We start from the raw sequence: 21466 nt of genomic DNA on the forward strand, positions 1-21466 counted from the left end.
TGGTTAATACATAGATGCAGGGGCACATAAAGGTTTCTGTCACCGAGTGTGCTGGACAGAAATTTATACTGGGTATTCATTCATATTGATAGCTGGAAAATAAAGCAACTTGTGTAAATACGAAATAATGAATGTTTTCATTTTGATTATATTACATATATTATCAAAGTAAATTAAACAACTGTATCATTTATCTAAAACAAATCACAAGCAAATTGTAAATTCAGTAATACACACAACAAGAAGTCAATCAAAATGCACCTCTCACAACACTGACTGTAGACACAGTAGATCATAAAATGTCAGGTGAACCCAATCTCTTTTTAGGATTAATTAATACAATTTTGATTTTATAATAAAGACTGTACTATATTATAATTCTTGCAAGTGTTATCATTATGCTCAATTAGTGAAAGGCCCTTTATACCTTCTAGCTTACTAAACATCTCGGTAGAAAAATTGGACGCAAGCAGTGTGCGTTCATCAACATGCACACCTAAGGCCTATGTTTTGAACAGTCTCCCCTCACACTCCACTGTAGGTGCTATGCCACATTATACAATAATTATTGGGTGTGCAGTGCTTCTACAAAACACTCATAATCCTTTTATAAACTATTGCTTGTAACAGTTAAAAACAATAAGATGTTATTTCCCATATACTGCTGAATTTATTTAGAACTGACTTGCATTTCTCTCTCTGGCTGAAGCACACCCTGAATATATGCCCCTGCATAGATGTATTGTACGTAAGTTTATGTACATAACTACTGTAAAAGACTTATATCACATATTGCAAACTTGAAAAGGAATTTGAATTTTTCAGAGAATACAAACAAGATATTTACATGTACTGTAAACTCCATTTGGTATAAGATGAATTTGCTCACAAATAATGACAAATTTGGAAATAATTTGTATTTTACCTAATTATAGAAACCTGGAGCTCTTTACAGTGGAGACATATTTTGGCGATGGTTGAAACTAGCCGTAAGACTTTTAAGAGAGATGTAACTACCCACCACAAGTTAGCGAAGGGGGAGTGGGGGGGTTGACCGGCCACCCCCCTCACAACCACATTAGTAACAGTAAGTCCCTTTGCAATTGTAGGCAGGCCCTCTTGGGGGTTAGGCGATGGCGGGAGGTTTGTATAGTTTGAAATAATAAAAGTTATTTCCAAATTTGTCAATTGTTCCGGCACTATACACAAACCGTTCTGCTCTTTATAAGGGAGGCTCACTCTTAAGAGGGTGGAAGTCCAAAACCAACTGGTTGTTTAGAGGGACCCTGTTAGCCCGCTAACTTTGAGAGTTAACTGCTTGAGCAGTTTGTGTGGTGTTAGTACTAAGCACTGAGACTTGACCAGGTAAACGCAATATTGGAGCTACATTCCACATTTAACCAAGACATTGCCTGATTCCACCATGCAAGGAGATCGGGGACATAGCTTAACCCTTGCGGTCTGTTAAAATTTTGGTAACATCTAATCTGTTCCGGGTCAAAATGACCCGTCTTATAAATTCTGACAGTTCTTTGCCATACAAAGTACTTTTTAAAATTATTTTGCATGTCCAGGGTACACTGCAAAATTTTTATTATCATTTAGGCTCCAAATCTACCTCTACCAGCCAATTACTTTATTGAAAAAAAGGTATCAGTTGAAATTATTGCAGATGAATATTGACACCACGGATTTACATCTAATTTTTGGGAAGATTGCTGTTACATTGCTAAAAATTTTTGCACATATAACAATACCCTCTTATTGCATAACTTTTCCAAGATTTAGAATGGCCAGTGTTTATAGAGAGCTTACAATTTTAGCAATTCACCCGTTTTGTAACATCTAATCTGTTCCGGGTCAAAATGACCCGTCTCATAAATTCTGACAGTTCTCCGCCATACAAAGTATATAATTGATTACCTTGTATGCCCAGGGTCTACTACATGGAAGTGACTGTCATTTAGACCCCACACCTAACCCTCCCAACCACCCTACCTTACTAAAGATTAGGAATTAGTTGCATTTCTTGCACTTGAACATTACAACAGCATGCTGCTTACATGTAGTTTTTTGGCAGACAGAACATATTGTGGTTACTTTGTTGTCATTTTTACACATACGACAACGCTGTCTCTTTGCAGCTCTTTCTTGAGATTGAGAATTATTATATTCTATAGATGGTCTTGCAGCTTCAGCAACTCGTCGGGCATTTGGCGTCCTAGGCAACAATACCCTTGAAGACAATACAGGTTGGACTAAGGCCAATCCAAGTTCATGAAGGAAAATTCTTCTCTTGAAGGTATCTTTTGCTCTCCAGTTAGGTTGCACTAGATTCCAAAGGACAAAAGCATTGTAGGCAGACACATCCATTATGTTATCAAACAAGGCCATAGGCCACCTCTTTGTCTGACGCTTTGACCTATAAGTTGCAACAAGTTTGTCTAAATTATCAACTCCTCCTTTAGTTGAATTGTAAAATTCAATTATGTCAAGTTTCTTTTCTTCTTTATCACTACAAGTGACACTATCATGCATGTTACTCAACAATACTACAGTTTTTCCTTTTCTGGGACAATATGAAATAATTATATTTTCTTCGTAGTAACCTTCAAGGGTAGTATATCTGGTCATTCCTTTAGGGTTACAGAATTCTACTGGGAGTTCTTTTCGATTTTTTCTGATAGTTCCAACAATTGTTTGCTTGCGCTTTTTCAGTTCCTTAGCTAAATCTAAGCTACAGAAAAAGTTGTCACAAGTTACATTTCTACCTTTAAGCCCTTCTGTAAGTTGCAGAACAATACGTTTACCTTGCTCACGTTCTGCAGATTCATCTTTACGCCCAGTGTAAACATCAGCATTCCAAAGATAACTATTCTCTGCATCACATGCTGCCCAAATCTTTATCCCATATCTATCAGGTTTTGATGGAATATACTGCCTAAATGGACACTTTCCTCTAAAAGGAACCAGTTGCTCATCTACGGTAACAGTTGATGATATGTTATACATCAGAGGGAGTCTCTCGACCCAAATGTTCCAAACATCTCTAATAGGAGCAAGTTTGTCTGTGGATCTCCTTCGAGCTCTGGTTTCTTTATCATCAAATCTAATAAATCTAGAATATTTCATGAAGGTTTCAAGAGACATCGTAGCTCGAAATATAGGACGTCCATATGTGTCATCCCAAAGACTCCTAAGAGACTCTCCATGAGATTTATAAATTCCTGCTAAAAGACGTAATCCATAAAATGCTCTCAGGTTTTCTAGGCTAATAATATCTCCTGAACCCAAGACACGATTAGCTTCTTTGTTTGTCATTTTCAAAATAATATTGAATAATTTTGGAGTTATGAATAATTCAAATGCAGACAGTATATCTGATATTCTTGAAGCTGCATAACGAGTGATACCAGGAGTTTGATCAATGATATTTCTTGCACACTTCTTTCCTGATGACCTGTTTGCTTTTTCTGAAGACCATACAATATTTCCCTTTTTGGATGTGAAATTTACAGAGGAAGGTGGCTGTTCTTCATCATTACAGTCAGTATCAATGGATGTGGAATTTGAGCTGGTAGATGTTTGATCATAAGGTTCATTGCCATTATCCATACCGGTATTTCCCTTTCTGGTCGAAGAATTTGGACCGGGAGACTGCTGTTCTTCAGCTTCACCTTCATAGTCAGAGTCACTGAGATCATCATGAACTGAAAGATGGTAATTTTCACCATCATCACTTTCTGAAGATATACAATCACTTTCTTCACCGGATTCATGACCATAAAACTTGTTTACAGGAAAAGCTGTACTCTTTCTGGAACACAAACAAAGAAAACTGCTTGTGTTAGTGTCCAAAACATGTGACCTATACTCTTGGTAATAATTTTCATAGTATTATATTATAGTTAGCATTTTTCTAACCAATATTTCCTCTGAATCATTATAAATCAAAGACAAAAGACAACAATCTTACAATGATGTAAAGACATACTTATCCAGGGTTGATGAATTTTACTAGGAAAAATTTTATGGAAGTTCTCTCACTTTTTTATCTATACCTTGTAAACAAAGATCAATTTTCTATGAATACAATAAGTAAAGAAATTGTATATACTGTATTTGAAAGGGTAACTTCAATAATCATACCATCTTTGATACAGATAGCGAATAACTGTGAAAAAATACAGCAAAAAGTAGGTACGGGTCATTTTGACCTGAACAGATTAGATGTTACTTTTTTTGCTGCTCAGTAACTACTTGGAAAATTTTACCAGGCTTAGGCAACACAATAATCTCTTAAAGTCAGGAGAATTCAAGGAGTATGAAGCTTCAATCTCTAAAAACAAGAGAGATATGGTAATGTAAAATTGTTTTCGGGTCAAAAAGACCCCTAACAGTGCAGAAGGGCTAAATAATCTCACCAACCATTCAAGTACAGTCACAACCCCTTCCTTCAACATCTCAGCTCTCACACTATCCATACCAGATGCTTTTCCTACTCTCGTTTCATCTTGTGCTCTCCTCACTTCCTCTCTTGTAATCTCTCTCTCATTCTCATCTCCCATCACCAGCACCTCAACACCTGCAACAGCAATTATATCTGCCTCCCTATTATCCTCAACATTCAGCAAACTTTCAAAATATTCCTCCCACCTTTTCCTTGACTCCTCTCCTTTTAACAACCTTCCATTTCCATATTTCACTGCCTCTTCAATTCTTGAACCAGCCTTCCTTACTCTCTTCACTTCTTTTCCAAACTTCTTCTTATTCTCTTCATATGAATGACCCAATCCCTGACCCCACCTCAGGTCAGCTGCCCTCTTTGCCTCACTTACCTTGCGCTTTACTTCCACATTTCTCTCTCTATATCTTTCATACTTCTCTACACTATTACTCTGCAGCTATTCTTCAAAAGCCCTCTTTTTCTCTTCCACTTTTACCTTCACTCCTTCATTCCAACATTCACAGCCCTTCCTCATACTGCCTCCAACAAACTTCTTGCCACACACATCACTTGCAATCCCCCCAAAATTTTCTTTTACTGTGTATATATATATATATATATATATATATATATATATATATATATATATATATATACAGGTATTGCTCGACTTACGACCTATGCGACATACGACTATTCGACTTTACGACCATTTTTTCAGGGTGATGACGTCACAAGTTTATCGGAAATAGGACGAATATTTCCTTGAAAATAATCTATTTTCATGTATACATATAAACTGATTTATCTTGGTAAACTATTATTTTCTTTTATTGTTAATATTCAGTATTTATTTTCAGTTAAAAATACGTTAAGAAAAGTTTTAATATCTGTCGAGTTCATATTATATATCTGGTGACGTCACATCATCAGCGGAAAGCAACCGGGCAATACAGTGATTTCCTTCCAATAGGCTAACGATTAATATTAGTATTTACATTATCGAAATATTAAATAACGATACAAAGTATTTTGAGGGTCTGTATCGGTTGTCATGAGTACTACATAGCGTAAATTTGATTGTACGCTACTTTTTTAATCTCTGATAATGGATCGATGTTTATCTAAAGAAAATATACTATTAGGGCAAATATTTTCTTGAAAATAATATATTTCCTTTTACATTATAAAAATAAAATACTTTTGTTTGTTAAGTTAGTATTTTCTTTTCATATCTTGCGAGAAACAAAGAAAATGAATTTACATATTTTGCAAGTCATTCTTTGTAGAGATTACTGTATGTCACGTGACTTGTGACGTCATGTATCTGGCGGAAGCGCGCTAACAAACCGAATGATTTCCTTTCATTGTTACAGAGTAATCTTATTACAGCATTCCCATCATCGAAACACCCAGTAACGATATCAAGTGTTTTAGTGATCTGTATCATTAGTTATAAGATCAGTACAACTTACCGTAAATTTAAGAAAAAAAGTCTGATGACGTCATATTTCTGGCGGAAGACGAGAGGCAAATCAAGTGATTTCCTTCCGATGCGCTACTATTCCCATAATCAAACATCGAATAATGATATATAGAATTTTTTAATAATTTTCAAAAAAAAAAATATGAAGATACAACTGAATTAAAAACAAAAATGCACACAGAGAGAGAGAGAGAGAGAGAGAGAGAGAGAGAGAGAGAGAGAGAGAGAGAGAGAGAGAGAGAGAGAGAGAGAGAGAGAGCGCGCGCATTCCTTTTATAAATAATACAGTAATAAGGTCTATAAACGAACTGTATGGAAAATGTGATACCCGATAACATTGGCGCTGATGTAATATTCATTGTGAAGAAATTTAGAATGTCAAGAAAATTATATAAATCAGTGTTATTCGCACTATATGTATGTGCTCATAATAGTAATACAGCAGCGTGACCTTAAGATCAGCTGATGCCAACCGAAAGTAAATTAAAAGTATTTGTTGATTATTGGTATGCTCAAGAAATTGAAAAATAAAATATAAACGTTCTTTAATAAACCACAATTAAACACAGTAATGTCTAATGAAATATAAAGGCTTAATATTGAACTAGAATACTGTAAGAAGCTTTAAAAATGAACTACCCGTATGCGATTGCGAGAGCGAGCACACACACACACACACAAAGAGCTACAACGATTTTGCATTATACCTAATTAGACAAACTGTATGGAAACTGATTTCCTGTAACATATTGGCGTTGATGTAATATTCATCATGAAGATATTTCTAATAAGTTAAGAAATGATAAAAAAAATATGCCATACGTATGTACGCCATATTTTGATACGGTAGGTAGCGGCACTTTCAGATCAGCTGATCATAACCAAAGGTAAACAAAATTTCAGTACTCGATTGTAAAATGCTTCCAAAATTGATGAATAGAATACAATAATGCAATTATAGAGCATATGATATCCTATGAAACAAGAAAATGGAATAATGATACAGTAAGAAAATATTGACAAAATATGATCCAGATGATTGCCGAATCATAACGTATCAAAATAAATCTACAGAAACTTCACTTTTCTAGTTCGACATACGGCCAACTCGACTTAGGACTCATCTCTCGGTCCCTATCTCAGTCGTAAGTCGAGCAATACCCGTGTATATATATATATATATATATATATATATATATATATATATATATATATATATACAGTATATATATATATATATATATATATATATATATATATATATATATATATATATATATATATATATACACACACAGGTATTGCTCGACTTACGACCGAGATTGGGACAGAGAAACGAGTCGTAAGTCGAGTTCGCCGTATGTCGAACTAGAAAAGTGAAGTTTCCGTAGATTTATTATGATGCGTTATAATTCGGCAATCGTCTCGATCATATTTTTATCAATATTTTATTACTGTCTATCATTATTTCATTTTCTTCTTTGAAAGGATATCTTATGCTCTATTAATGCATTTTTTGTATTCTACTCTTAAATTTTGGAAGCATTTTACCAGTCAAGAATTGCTTAAAATTTTGTTTATCTTTGGTCATGATCAGCTGATCTGAAAGTGCCGCTACCTACCGTATCAAAATATGGCGTACATGCGAATGGCATTTTTTTTATTTCTTAACATACTGTATTAGAAATATCTTCATGATGAATATTACATCAGCGCCAATATGTTACATAAAATCAGTTTCCCTACAGTTCTTATTATTAGGTATGCGAAATCGTTGTAGCTCTTTGTGTGTGTGTGTGTGTGTGCTAGCTCTGTCAATCGCATACGGGTAGTTAATTTCTAAAGCTTCATAAAGTATTCAATTTTTCGTTCAATATTAAGCCTTCATATTTCATTAAACATAATTGTTTAATTGTGGTTTATTAAAGCACGTTCATATTTTTTTTTTTTTAATTTCTTGAACATTTCAATAATCAACAATTACTTTTGATTTACTTTCGGTTGGGAAATCAGCTGATCTCAAGGTGACGCTGCAGTATTACGATTATGCGCACATTTAGTACGAATAACACTGATTTATATAATTTTCTTGTCATTCGAAATCTCTTCATAATGAATATTACAACAGCGCCAATGTGTTATAGGGTATCACATTTTCCATTCAGTTCGTTGATAGACCTTATCATTATTTATAAAAGGAATACACCTCTCTCTCTCTCTCTCTCTCTCTCTCTCTCTCTCTCTCTCTCTCTCTCTCTCTCTCTCTCTCTCTCTCTCTCTCTCTCTCTCTCTCTCTCTCTCTCTCGTATTTTGATTTTTAATGCAGTTAAATCTTCATATTTCTTTGAAAATTCTTTACATCCTTATTCGATGTTTCGGTTCACATGGGAATAGGAACACATTGGAATAAAATCACTTGATTTGCCTCAAGCCTTCCACCAGAAATATGACGTCATCAGACTTTTTTTTTTCTTAACTTTATGGTAAGTTGTACTAATCTCATAACTAATGATACAGTCCACTAAAACATTTGATGTCGTTACTCGGTGTTTCGATGATGGGAATGCTGTAATAAGATTACTCGGCAACATAATGAAAGGAAATCATTCGGTTTGTCAGCGCGCTTCCGCCAAATACATGACGTCACAAGACACGTGACAAACTCTACAAAGAATGACTTGCAAAATATGTAAATACATTTTCTTTTTTCTTGCAAGAAATGAAAAGAAAATACCAACTTACCAAACAAAAGTATTTTATTTTTATAATGTAAAAGGAAATATATTATTTTCAAGAAAATATTTGCCCTATTAGTATATTTTCTTGAGAAACACATCGATCTATTATCAGAGATGAAATAAAACTAGCGTACAGTCAAATTTACGCTACGTAATACTCATGACAACCGATACAGACCCACAAAATACTTTGTATCGTTACTTAATATTTCGATAATGGAAATACTAATATTAATCGTTAGCCTATTGGAAGAAAATCACTGTATTGCCCGGTCGCTTTCAGCTGATGATGTGACGTCACCAGATATATAATATGAACACGACAGATATTAAAACTTTTCTTAACACGTTAACCGCCATGTGAACCACCGGTGGTACATTGTGAATAAGACATAAACGCCACATGTACCACCAGTGGTTCAATTTTGATTTTTTATACTTTTTTCATTTTTATTTAGATAAATTAGTAAAAAGGGTTATACCATAGTCTGCATGCAAATCAAAGTTTATTAATTGAATTTTATAAAAGTGAAAAAAATAAAAGCAATTCTTTTAATTATAGTGGAAAAAATAATAGGCATTTTTCATGATAGCACATTCACATAAAAAAATTATGCAAAAGCTCCATATCTGAAACTTTTCAGTATATAGATATATATAGCATTTCATATGCACCAAAGAAACATTAGTACTCCTTTGAATGAAGTCTTTCAAAGCATGATGGGCATAAATGAGGCTTGCCTTCACATTGACCACACACTGTCTTTACTCTTCTTGCTTTGCGTGCTGCGATTTGGCTTCCTTCATTCTTACTAAGTAACTCATAGCAACCTTTGCATCTTTTTCTCACATCTCTACATTTTCCATCTAACTCAACTAAAACATGAAGTGACCTTTTCCCCCCAATGGGTGAAAAATCCTTTCCAATCTTTATATCTTCAGTTGGTTTACCTGTCAAAAGTGAGAGTACTACAGATTCTCTAAATTTCTTTATTGAAATTGGTTTGTTTGTGTGAAACTTGTTGAAGAGAATATATGAATTTACTATAGCTGTCCCAAGAAGAAGCTCAAAAGCTCCTTTCTTGTACCACTTCTTGATTTTTCTGAGGGGTGAGTAATATGAGGCCATCTGGTCAGAGTAGTCCACTCCTTTTTTGGCTGCATTATAATCCAAGATACATTGCGGCTTTTCTCTCTCTATACCACGTTTTATTTTACCAGTTTTGACTAATTCTTTGGTATATTCAGGGACAGTTGTTAGCATAAGAACATCACGTTGATCCTTCCACTTTATAACTTTTATGCCTTCAGAATTCTGCTGTGCTGCTACTTCACCTTTTTTCAGTTTTTTGCGTGTCACAGATTTTGGAACATACTTTCTGTTCACTCTCAGTGTTCCACAGACATAAGTTGATTTTCCTAAAAGGTACCTAGACAATGGCACTGAAGAATAGAAATTGTCTATATAAAGTGTTCTACCTTCACTAAGAAGTCCATCCATTAGTGCCCGAGTTATATACTCTGCATGTTCTATTCCTGGAGCATTATCACCTTTCCCTTTGTAAATCATGAATTCCCAAGTATATCCATCCACTGAGCACAATTTATAGACTTTCAATCCATATTTGTGACTTTTACTTGGATTATATTGCCGTAATATTGTCCGACCTCTAAATAAAACCATACTTTCATCTATTACAACCTTCTCACCAGGTGTGAATTTTTTAAAGTTTCTTGACAAAAGCTGAATCAGTGGCCGCAGTTTGAAAAGTCTATCACTTCCATCTGAGCGACTATTATCTGCAAAGTGTATAAATCGTAGGATCAGCTCAAATTTATTCCTAGCCATGGTTGTCTTTATAAGATCAACTCCATACATTTTGCTCCTACTCCAGTAGCTCTCAAAAGTTGGCTGCTTATTCAGACCCATGAGAATAAAGATACCAAAGAACTTTTCAATGTCTTGTTTGGTTACTGGTTTCCAAGCTTTCATCTTAGAGTGCCTAGTAATAGGCTTCATTGCTGCAGTAGTATCATAAAATCTATTAGTTTCAATTACTATCAAATCAAAGATCTCATCAGTAACAAATAATTTATACACATCAAGTGGAAGAACTTCTCCATCTGAAGTAGATGGCAAAGTGTAATGTTTCTCTTCTCTAGCTGTACATAGTAAGTTTCTAGGGAGAGCAACGGTATCCTGCCAGTCAGAGTTTCCGTTTGCTTGAGATAATTGTTGTTGAATATCTGTCACATTAGATGTTGAAGGCAATATATTTTCATCCTCTGTACCATCATCATCCGTTGCTCGCAAAATGCTGTCATCTCCTGTACCATCATCTTCTGATTCGCTGTAGCTGCTACTTTCTTCATCATCAAAATTTGGATCAGAGTCACTTAGGGAGGAATTTGAAATTTCATCATTGCTGTAATCATCATCATCATCATCTGACGGTGGTTCTGCATACCCATAAAAGCTACTAGCATCCATTGCGTTCCTAAAGAAGAAATATATATATATATAAATGTATATATATATATATATATATATATATATATATATATATATATATGTATATATATATATATATATATATATATATATATATATATATATATATATACATACATACATATACCAGAGGCACTTCCCCCAATTTTGGGGGGTAGCCGACATCAACAAGAACGAAACAAAAAAGGGGACCTCTACTCTCTACGTTCCTCCAGCCTAACCAGGGACTCAGCCGAGTTCAGCTGGTACTGCTAGGGTGCCACAGGCCAACCTCCCACATTTCCACCACAGATGAAGCTTCATACTGCTGAGTCCCCTACTGCTGCTACCTCCGCGGTCATCTAAGGCACCGGAGGAAGCAGCAGGGCCTACCGGAACTGCGTCACAAACGCTCGCCATTCATTCCTATTTCTAGCAAGCTCTCTTGCCTCTCTCACATCTATCCTCCTATCACCCAGAGCTTTCTTCACACCATCCATCCACCCAAACCTTGGCCTTCCTCTTGTACTTCTCTCATTAACTCTTGCATTCATCACCTTCTTTAGCAGACAGCCATTCTCCATTCTCTCAACATGGCCAAACCACCTCAACACATTCATATCCACTCTAGCCGCTAACTCATTTCTTACACCCGTTCTCACCCTCACCACTTCGTTCCTGACCCTATCTACTCGAGATACACCAGCCATACTGCTCAGACACTTCATCTCAAACACATTCAATTTCTGTCTCTCCATCACTTTCATTCCCCACAACTCCGATCCATACATCACAGTTGGTACAATCACTTTCTCATATAGAACTCTCTTTACATTCATGCCCAACCCTCTATTTTTCACTACTCCCTTAACTGCCCCCAACACTTTGCAACCTTCATTCACTCTCTGACGTACATCTGCTTCCACTCCACCATTTGCTGCAACAACAGACCCCAAGTACTTAAACTGATCCACCTCCTCAAGTAACTCTCCATTCAACATGACATTCAACCTTGCACCACCTTCCCTTCTCGTACATCTCATAACCTTACTCTTACCCACATTAACTCTCAACTTCCTTCTCTCACACACCCTTCCAAATTCTGTCACTAGTCGGTCAAGCTTCTCTTCTGTGTCTGCTACCAGTACAGTATCATCCGCAAACAACAACTGATTTACCTCCCATTCATGATCATTCTCGTCTACCAGTTTTAATCCTCGTCCAAGCACTCGAGCATTCACCTCTCTCACCACTCCATCAACATACAAGTTAAACAACCACGGCGACATCACACATCCCTGTCTCAGCCCCACTCTCACCGGAAACCAATCGCTCACTTCATTTCCTATTCTAACACATGCTTTACTACCTTTGTAGAAATTTTCACTGCTTGCAACAACCTTCCACCAACTCCATATAACCTCATCACATTCCACATTGCTTCCCTATCAACTCTATCATATGCTTTCTCTAGATCCATAAACGCAACATACACCTCCTTACCTTTTGCTAAATATTTCTCGCATATCTGCCTAACTGTAAAAATCTGATTCATACAACCCCTACCTCTTCTAAAACCACCCTGTACTTCCAAGATTGCATTCTCTGTTTTATCCTTAATCCTATTAATCAGTACTCTACCATACACTTTTCCAACTACACTCAACAAACTAATACCTCTTGAATTACAACACTCATGCACATCTCCCTTACCCTTATATAGTGGTACAATACATGCACAGACCCAATCTACTGGTACCATTGACAACACAAAACACACATTAAACAATCTCACCAACCATTCAATTACAGTCACACCCCCTTCCTTCAACATCTCAGCTTTCACACCATCCATACCAGATGCTTTTCCTACTCTCGTTTCATCTAGTGCTCTCCTCACTTCCTCTATTGTAATCTCTCTCTCATTCTCATCTCCCATCACTGGCACCTCAACACCTGGAACAGCAATTATATCTGCCTCCCTATCATCCTCAACATTCAGCAAACTTTCAAAATATTCCGCCCACCTTTTCCTTGCCTCCTCTCCTTTTAACAACCTTCCATTTCCATCTTTCACTGTCTCTTCAATTCTTGCGCCGGCCTTTCTTACTCTCTTCACTTCTTTCCAAAACTTCTTCTTATTCTCTTCATATGACTGACCCAGTCCCTGACCCCACCTCAGGTCAGCTGCCCTCTTTGCCTCACGTACCTTGCGCTTTACTTCCACCTTTTTCTCTCTATATTTTTCATACTTCTCTATACTATTACTCTGCAGCCATTCTTCAAAAGCCCTCTTTTTCTCTTCCACTTTTACCTTCACTCCTTCATTCCACCATTCACTCCCCTTCCTCATGCTGCCTCCAACAACCTTCTTGCCACATACATCACTTGCAATCCCAACAAAATTTTCTTTTGCTAACTTCCACTCCTCCTCTAAATTACCAGTTTCTCTTACTCTCCCCTCGTCATATGCCATTTTCAACCTTTCCTGATATTTACTTTTTACCCCAGGTTTTATTAGCTCTTCAACCCTCACTAGCTCCCTTTTACATCCACCTACTCTATTCCCCCACTCTTTTGCTACAACCAATTTTCCTTCCACCAAAAAATGATCGGACATACCGTTAGCCATACCCCTAAACACGTGCACGTCTTTCAATCTTCCAAACATTCTTTTAGTTATCAACACATAATCCATTAATGCCCTTTCTACTACTCTTCCATTTGCCACTCTTACCCATGTATACTTATTTTTATCTTTCTTTTTAAAAAAGCTAGCACTTATTACCATCTCTTGTTCAACACACATATCTACCAGTCTCTCACCACTCTCATTTTCACCTGGTACGCCATACTTCCCAATGACACCTTCTACCTCTCCAGCGCCCACTCTAGCATTTAAGTCACCCATAACAACTACATAATTCCTTCTACCCAGTCCTTCTACACACCTAGTTAATTCATTCCAAAACTCATTCCGCTCTTCTTCACTTTTCTCACTACCTGGCCCATACGCACTGACAAACGCCCAACATTCCCTACCCAACCTAACCCTTACCCACATTAACCTAGATGATATCTCCTTCCATTCCACTACTTTACCTGTCATCCATTCACTCAGCAATAAAGCCACACCCTCTCTCGCTCTTCCCCTTTCAATCCCAGACACTCTACCAGACATTTCACCAAACATCACTTCACCCTTTCCTTTCATCTTTGTCTCACACAAGGCCAATACATCCATCCTTCTACTTCTAAACATACTTCCAATCTCACATCTTTTACTCTCTATCGTGTATATATATATATATATATATATATATATATATATATATATATATATATATATATATATATATATATATATATATATATATATATATATATATATATATATACAGTATATTACAACGCAAAGACAAATGAAATTTTGTTTTATAAGAAACAGTGTCTGTATACTTTAGTGAATAATCATTGCAAAGAAAAGAATAGTAAATAAATAAAGATAAAAAATATAATAAATCAAAGAATAATATACGTATTTAGGTTTCTGTAGATCATGATCTCATGTGAATGTAAATCACTTGTAGGCCTAAGTGAGAGAAGTAATCCAAATATCACAGAGAGAGAGAGATACAAATCACATTATATATATATATATATATATATATATATATATATATATATATATATATATATATATAAAAGCTTTGTAAACTAGTTAAAAATTAAAATGGATTGTTATAGCGTGAACCATCGGTGTACAATGAGACTGAGGAATGAACGGCATTTGACAAGCATCGCCAATTGAACCATCGGTGACCAATTTATCTATGATCCACCGATGGCGCATTTGGCGTCGGAGAAAGAAAAATGTATACATGTTGCCTTATGAACCACATGTGTCTCAAGGTTTTTACACTCTCTTACCCTTCTCCACTATCTTGCAGATTAAACAACGTGTTCCCCTGTTCGCTGTGACAAACGTACTGAGAAGGATAGGACATTGTAGTTATGGCGGCAGGGAGAAATTGATGAATTGCCTTATGGCGGTTAACGTGTTAAAAGTCTTATGTCTAGTTTCAGATATCGCCAAAATATATCTCCACTGTATAGAGCAAAACAGTTTGTGTATAGAGCCAGAACAAATTAAAAAATTAAGAGCTATGAGGAAAATGGAGATACAGTGCTTATAATATCGTGCTAGCCTCAATAAAATTTAACTTACCTCTCTTCTTCCTTAACACCCTGGTCAAGCGAGACAAAATTATCTGCCAAATTATTTGCTTCACTGGGAAGATCAGTCGGTTCACTTTTCATGAAGTCTTGATTCATTAACTCTAAGGGTTCGTCTTTTATGTCAATTTTTCTATCGGAGGCGCATTCATCACCCAATTCTTCTTTTGGAATGTCTATGAGAAGGAAGAATAAATATAACTTCACAAAATAAATAAATATAAATGCACACACACACAGAGAGAGAGAGAGAGAGAGAGAGAGAGAGAGAGAGAGAGAGAGAGAGAGAGAGAGAGAGAATTACTGCTTTGCTGATGCACTTTGCTCAACTACAGGATATCAAGTTTGTTTTACTTATATTTTCATTCTTAGTTTAGAAAAACTTTAAAAGGTAATTCGGAGATCATCATCCTGAAACGTTTCTATGAATGTTCTTACATGAGCAGTTTCTATTTAGAAGCGCGTAAAATACTCAAAACAGGAATTATCCAGTTCATAGCGATAGCTACACGCAGGATGGAATGGCAGAAGAACAAACAAACTTTATGTCTAATGAACTAAATTTATATTAAGTCTGTGTGTGTGTGTCCAAGGAAACAAATGGATATTTTCATCCCATTTCTGTATAACATAAACCATTATTACTGCAGAGTAGTTTTGTAACTTTTGACGGCTATTTATCGTGGAATTACTACGGAATAAAATAGTCACTTCAATGAATATAAAGTTGTCTTTTCAGACATAAAATCACAGTGCTTTACCATTACTGTATTTTTGAGAAAACTATAGAAGATAAATTTCTGAAAAATTATTCTATAATCACTTCACAATGAATAGCAGATATTTCAGTTATTTAGAGTGAAATACTAAAGAGAATAAAGCAAACTTTGAAAAATCTACTTTGTAATCAGCAGTAGAAAAAAATAACCATGGAAATGGAGGTTATAGTCAGTGAGCATGTATATCCGAGTGGCAAATCTCGTACAAAGCACGAGTAGCGTACCCGCTGTCTCGTAGTGAAGAGATTAAAGAGCAGGACAAACATACTTTTATGAAAAACGGTCAGGAACAGATTCCATACTTACATATCTCTATAATATTTGCCGGCATAGCACAATCTTCTCTGTCTGTATGTTTTGTTGGTACAACTTGCGGATCTGGTAAATTTAATCTAACGGAGATTGGGTTTTCCTCTTCTTCTGTCCATGAAAGGTTAACTGGTTCCACTTTCATACCAGATTCCCCCGGCTTGATTTCCTTATTTGAGCAAACTGGTATATCGGTTATGTCAATTGCTTCTTCCACGGTAGAGTTCGCATCACACCTTTTCTCAGATTTTTCCGCAGGAGCTGTAAAGACAAAATGTAAATTATCCCTATTTACTGAGATCCATTATCATTTGACTAAGCAGTGCAGCCTGAACACTATAGTTAAAAAGTATCACTGGAATGGAGTCCAAGCATATTGCACCTCTCCTCCTGCAAGTAGCAATTTTAATATCACTTCTGTAAGTCCTGGAAAGAAATATTTGTATGCTCATTAGCAATGGGAAAGCCAAGGGAATAACATTTTTTTTAGCCATATACCCTATACCATTATTGCAAAATTAAGGAAAAAACACTAAGTCATGGTGGTTTTGAATTTGTGTGGCTGCGTAGAGATGTAGTGCACACGAGAAGAAATGTACTTTGATGTTTTGGCCCTTAATGCAAATCTAAAAAGGAGTGAGCAAGAATGGGAGGAACCAGGAGTGATCATGTGTGTGTGGGGGGGGGGTTACTAAGAGTGAAGCCTCGGGAAGATTTGGGGAAGGGTGGAAATGTACATATTTGTTAGTTAAAGTATTGTATGTGTCAGACTGAGTGGGGGCAGGAGTAAAAAAAATTGATAGTGAGTGTTTATGGTCTGTGAATGGAGAAGAATTTGAGGTCAAGATAATCTGAATCTGCAATGTAAGTCCTTTGCAAAAAGAGCAGAATGCATGAGGATAAATATTCAAGAGCAACATAAACTGGACACACAAACAATCTTGCTCAGTAATTATATGTTGTTCAGTTTTATCAGGTCCCATTCCAGGAAATGTGACCCTTACACATATTAACCCCATACAAACCAAACTTGGCAACTGTGTGGAAAAGGTCATGAAATTTTTTAAGTTAGCTAAAGGTGACCAAAGGAAAAGAGGGTCTGCAGACTTGGGAGTGAGTAGCTATTTCCCCTAACAAATTTTAAAAGCAATTTGCCTTTTTCCTATCTATACAAACCCGAGTCCTTTTATAGGAGTATTTTTTCAGCTTAGCTATAACTCAGCAGTTAAAATTTATAACGAGGCGTCAGTAGTTACCGGTGGGTGGCAGGCCGTAACTCTCGACTCCCTTGTCTGGTGGAGCAGGAGGCAGTTGAATTCCTTTGCTCTGGGTTTTAAAGGGCCCATGGAATATCTGAATAGTGCATTACGAAGGCTTTTTTCTTGGCATTTGATAGGAACAAATCTGTGTACTTCCTCGTATTTAGGCATTGACAAACTCCAAGTTGCAGGGCAGCGTGTGGCTCGAGGCTCGAACCTAGCTGTAGCTTGGAGGCTGGGCATGTACGTAGACTATGACGTAAGGACATTGTATCTTCATGCTAGAGTTTCCAAGGTCCCTTCTGTAAGTGTGGACTCTTCTGGTTCAATCAATTAGGAAAGGTGTCCACGAAAAGCTCAGAAATTAAGATGCCAAGATGTTATCATTTATTATAGTACTGTATAAGAAGTTTCATTACTCTGAGGGAATCAGAACTACCATACTAAGCAGCTTAATGGTAGTCATCTCAAGTGCCTTATTCCTGAAGAAAATAGACAACAGACCAAGAAACTTTGGTTGCCAGGATTTTTGCCGACAACTAAGCGTGCATGATGAGGTATCGCATTTCTTGTTAGAGTGCTGATATCAGATTTGAGAAGTCACCTGAATTGGCATTTTAAGCACAACTGAGATGGATGATCCTGGTGTCATGGATCGGGATCCAAAAGTGGGAAGTGGGGGGGAGATCTACATCGAGTAAAATCAACGTGTTAGAATTTCTCGCACGATAGTGCCGCTGAAGCATTTTGGGAACATCCCGAGGCAGGAAGGGACGAGGATGTCTGCCAACTTCCGCACCAGCTGTGCACTGGAAGCAAAAGTTCCTGTACTCCATTATTAACATTACTTGCTAAGCTACAAGGCCAAGGGCTCTAACAAGGAGATTAGCCCAGTGAAGAAAGCAAATAAGGAAAAAAAATAAACTACAAGAGAAGTAATATATTTTAAGAACACTAACAATATCAAAATAAATCTTTCATATATAATTTATAAAACATAAAAAAACAAAAGGAAGAGAAATAAGATACGACAGTGTGCCCAGTGTAACCTCAAGCAAGAGAACAATAACCCAAAACAGTGGAAACCCATGGTACAGAGAGTATGGTACTACCTAAGACTAGAGAACAATGGTTTGATTTTGGAGCCTCCTCCTAGAACAGCTACTTACCATAGCTAAACAGCCTCTTTTACCCTTATCAAACAGAAATTAACTACTAAATAATTAAAGTGTAGTAGTTGATTCCTTGAGTGAAGAATGGTATGGTTTGCTTAAGTGTTGTCAGGTGTATGATGACAGAGGGGAAAGTGTACATCATCATCATCATTATTATTAAGTAGTAGTAGTAGTAGTAGTAGTAGTAGTAGTAGTAGTAGTAGTAGTACAGTAGTAGTAGTAGGTAAGCTACAGTTCTAGTTGGAAAAGCAGGATGCTATAAGCCAAAGGGCTACAACGGGGAAAATAGCCAAGTGATGAAAGGAAATAAGGAAGACTACAAGAGAAGTTCAAGAACAATAGTAACAATAAAAATAAATCTTTTATATAAAAACTATAAAAACTTGAAAACAAGAGGCTAAAAACTTCAAAACAATAAGAGGAAGAGAAATAAGATAGAATAATGTGCCCAACTGTACCCTCAAGCAAGAGATCTCTAACCCAAGACAGTGGAAGACCATGTTACTGAAGCTATGGCACTACCCAGACCAGAGAACAATGATTTGAATTTGGAGTGTTCTCCTAGATGAACAGCTTAACAAGAGGAAAGTAGCCGGTGAACAATCACAGTGCAGTAGTTAACCTCTTGAGAGAAGTAGAATTGTTTGGTATGTGTTGTCAAGTGTATGAGGAAAGAGGAGAATGTGTAAAGAATAGGTCAGACTATTCAAATGTATGTGTAGGCAACGTAAAAATGAGCACTAGAGAAGGATCCAATGTAGTACTTTCCAGCTAGCCAAAGGACCCAATAACCACCAAGCAGTAGTATATCAATGAATGGCTGGTGCCAAAGCTGACCTACTACCTACATATCATAAATCCTTCCTTGGAGTCGAGTTCTTGGTGGTGCTGTTCATACCACAAAACCATTCAGAGGGAAAGGCCTAAGTCTCGAGCAATTACACCAGATTAGTCCTCCTGTACTTTGGTGATTTCTTCCTCCTCTTCTTGTAAAAAATATCAGGAAGAGCAAGCCGAGGTAGATTAATAGTGCCAAAAAATATACCAGGTAAACTAGGGAAGGCGCACAGGACATTAATCCACTACGCACCAGCATCGATAATGCAGCGACTATTTAATGTGCTGCCAGCTCATCTAAGAAACATATCAGGAGTGAGCGTAGATGTGTTTAAGAATAAGCTCGATAAATACCTAAGATGCATCCCAGACCATCCAAGACTGGAAGATGCAAAATACACCGGAAGATGCATTAGCAACTCTCTGATGGATATATGAGGTGCCTCACACTGAGGGACCTGGGGGAACCCAAACATAAAATAAAGCAATAAGGCAATAAGGCAATGGTGGGAGAGCTGTGAAGGAACAGGTAATAAGAACAGGTGAACAATTTCACTGGTGGCTCAAATACAATGGACTCTTAAGCAAGAGTGTAAACTGTTGTTTCAGATCATGTGCTTCCTGATCGCATAATTCCAAATATCATCAACTGATCGTAATTTTTACGATTGTCGAACACTATTTAGAGCTCCCGATCGCAGTAAATTATCATAGTTATCGATCACAGTAGATGATTTTAAGAGTTGCCCGGTAGACAATCATAGAGTTCCAAATTAAAATAGATGATCATAATGTTCCCAATTGCAATAGGTGATCGTAAAGTTCCCAATGGTAGTAAACAGTCGTAGTAAGGTACTGGATCCCAGTAACGACTGCAAGTTATGCAATCGTGGTGCACGGTATATCCCATGGGAAAACACTGATCATGGAGAATAAGCAAGAGGCACAAGAGAACTTCACATTAATGCCAGTAAGATTTATTAGCCTGCACACCATACACAATTAGAACAGTCCTAGGTTTACCTTCCATCAGATTGTGGAATGGAAAAGCAAGAAGGAAACAGATTCCAGAAGTTCTTAGACAAAAAAAAAAAATCCACTTTAGAAGATATCATTATCATAAGCTATGCTACAACCCTAATTGGAATAGCAAGATTCTATAAGCCCAAGGGCTCCAACAGGGATAAATAACCCACTGAGGAAAGGAAATAAACAAACTATAGAAGTAATGAACAATTAGAATAAAATATCTTAAGAACAGTAACAATATTAAAATAAACCTTTCATATATAAATCATAAAAATGGTGAATACATGAACCTCTTGACCAAACATTTTTCAAGGAAATAAGCATTTGCGGTAAGCAAATCCTCGTCTTGCACAAAAGGCAAGAACATACTATGCATCCAACTTCATTGGGTTGGTAAAGGGGTGATTTTTCCCAATAGTGAAAATGGAGTTAGGACTCATACAAGACAGTGCTAATAACAGGCACATGAGCACTTGTACCTCAAACAAAAAGCGATAGTTGCGGTCTTAATGCCAACCATTCAGGACTGGCTGCGCTTTTGGTACAAACCACTTAGTGCTGGGTATGATCTCGGTACATTCAGCTTTTATAGTATGAGCCACCCTCATGTACTACGAGATCGTCAGAGATATTTATCTACATATCTAGACGTCTCCCCATTCAGTGTAGTACTGTAGTAG

The 21466-nt window shown here is 36.6% G+C and overlaps 1 protein-coding gene across 1 annotated transcript in view; it reads right to left on the reverse strand.

Moving 5' to 3' along the window:
• LOC137624264 (titin-like) overlaps positions 1-21466 on the reverse strand; it is a 52466-nt gene that overhangs the window by 7916 nt on the left and 23084 nt on the right. The window contains 2 exon segments of the mRNA XM_068354800.1: positions 15391-15574; positions 16484-16747. Of these exon segments, the coding sequence (XP_068210901.1) occupies positions 15391-15574; positions 16484-16747 (448 nt within the window).

The sequence above is a fragment of the Palaemon carinicauda genome, chromosome 31, assembly GCF_036898095.1.
Source record: "Palaemon carinicauda isolate YSFRI2023 chromosome 31, ASM3689809v2, whole genome shotgun sequence".
Classification (NCBI taxonomy): Eukaryota; Metazoa; Arthropoda; class Malacostraca; order Decapoda; family Palaemonidae; genus Palaemon; species Palaemon carinicauda.